The sequence below is a fragment of the Mandrillus leucophaeus genome, unplaced genomic scaffold (genome assembly GCF_000951045.1).
Source record: "Mandrillus leucophaeus isolate KB7577 unplaced genomic scaffold, Mleu.le_1.0 Scaffold147, whole genome shotgun sequence".
Lineage (NCBI taxonomy): Eukaryota > Metazoa > Chordata > Mammalia > Primates > Cercopithecidae > Mandrillus > Mandrillus leucophaeus.
Genome location: NW_012101443.1, coordinates 1375036 through 1377091, shown reverse-complemented (window position 1 = coordinate 1377091; position 2056 = coordinate 1375036). Strand labels below are relative to the sequence as shown.

The 2056-nt window shown below is 34.7% G+C and overlaps 1 protein-coding gene across 2 annotated transcripts in view; it reads left to right on the top strand.

Annotated features, from left to right (window-relative positions):
• The window catches only part of GTF2F2 (general transcription factor IIF, polypeptide 2, 30kDa), a 214839-nt gene that overhangs the window by 166614 nt on the left and 46169 nt on the right, over positions 1-2056 (top strand). For both annotated transcript variants that reach the window (XM_011974608.1, XM_011974607.1), the window contains exon 6: positions 251-350. In XM_011974608.1, coding sequence (XP_011829998.1) covers positions 251-350 — 100 coding nt within the window. The remainder of the gene's footprint in view (positions 1-250; positions 351-2056) is intronic.

The window sequence follows — 2056 nt, the reverse complement described above, 5'->3', positions numbered from 1 at the left end:
CCTATATAATAAGCAGGTGAAAAGTACATTCTGGCATTGTAATAGTTTGTATGTTTAGCTTAGGTACTGGTTTCTACATTATAGTCACATATATTCAGTGCATTTTTAAAGTATTAATGCTAGTATATCCTCTGAGGTTACCTTTTTATATATTAGTTGTCATTGAATAAGAAGAATTATAGAAATAATAACTCTTCATATTTCACTCTGCTAAACAAGAGTGTTAATAATGCCTTATATTATTTTTCAGATTGCAAATAGAAGAGTCTTCCAAACCTGTGAGGCTATCACAACAGCTGGAAAAAGTTGTAACAACCAATTACAAACCTGTTGCTAATCATCAATACAATGTAAGCCTTCTGCTTGTCTCTTTTCATTCTTTTATATCTTCGTTCTTTTCTGTATCATAGAGTCTTAGGTTTTCAAAGAACCTGAGCATTTATGCACCTTGCCATCAGGTGCTCAAAATACAGTATCTGATCTGGACTTAGTAAGGAATGTAACTGCTAAAAGTATAGAAAAGATATTCACTCTACATTGCAAGTTATATAATGGCAAAGAGAAGGCGGCCACTGTCCAAACTGCCCTTGATAAGTTTTTACAAAGAAATAAAATACTTCAATTCTCAATGTTGCTAATGTTTTAAATTACAATGTACTAAATAAATATTAGTTTTACTATTTTTAAAAATTATTCTATACCTTTGTGATGAACCATAGGAAAGTTTTTAATGTGTTAACAAAAATTTTTAAAGGTCATGGAACAGTGGTAATTTTTCTCATCGATTATTAAGATCACTTTGCCTGGTTTCAGCTTTCACAGGCATTTTAATGGTCTCATACCACCATGCGAAGTGAGGACTATCTGTACAGTAGTACTCCCTTATCCACAGTTTCACTTAATGCAGATTCAGTGACCCACAGTCAACTACAGTCAAAAATTTTGAATGGAAAATTCCAGATATAAGCAATTCATAAGTTGTAAATTGTGCAACCTTCTGAGTAGTATGATGAAAACTAGCACCATCTTGCTCCATCCCATCCATGATGTGAGTCATTCCTTTGTCCAGTATATCCACATTGTATATGCTACCCACCCATTAGTCACTTAGTAACCCTCTTGGTTAACAGATTGATCGACACATGATAAAAAGAAAGGAGGAGAGTGAGTACAGAACACCAAGATATTTTGAGAGAGTGAGAGAGAGAGACCACATTCACAGACTGTTACTACAGTATATGGTTATTGTTATTCTATTTTATTATGGGTTATTTTTATTAATCTCTTACTGTGCCTAATTTATAAATTAAACTTTATCATGGATATGTATGTATAGAAAAAACCATAATATATAGAGTTTGGTACTATGCAATTTCAGGCATCAAGTGGGGAAGGGAGGTGTCTTGCAACGTATCTCCTGCCAATAAGGGGAAAGTATTGTATATTTATATTTCAAGACATTTTTTATTGTTGTGTATCTTATATATACTATATGTATTATACAATATACACATTTGTTGCATACATATTATGTATACTTTGTGCCAGGTATTGGTCTGAGTGCTTCATAAGTGATCACATTTAATCTTCATTCCAACCCTATGAAGAAACTACAACAGATAAGGTAACAGGCAGAGAGACTGATTTACTTGAGGTGGCGCAGCCAGTAATTGATCAGTCCAGGTATTGAACTCAGGCAGTCTAGCTTAGGAGCTATACTGTTAACCACTGTGTATGTTGCTGCTGGTGATTAGCAGTTGCTAAAAGGGCTAAGGGTTTTGGGTTTTGAAATATTTATAATGTAGTAAGTGTGATGGTTTCCTGAAAATAAAATACCCAAGTTAAGTCAAATAGCAATTAACAGCTGGAATTTTATGTCCCACTTTGTTGTTTAAGATTACCTTTGATACTGAGTTTAGGAAAAAAATTTTCTTTAAGACTAGCCTTGGCGGGGTACGGTGGCTCACACCTGTAATCCCAGCACTTTGGGAGGCCGAGGCAGGCGAATCACCTGAGGGTCAGGAGTTCAAGACCAGCCTGGCCAACATAGTGAAAC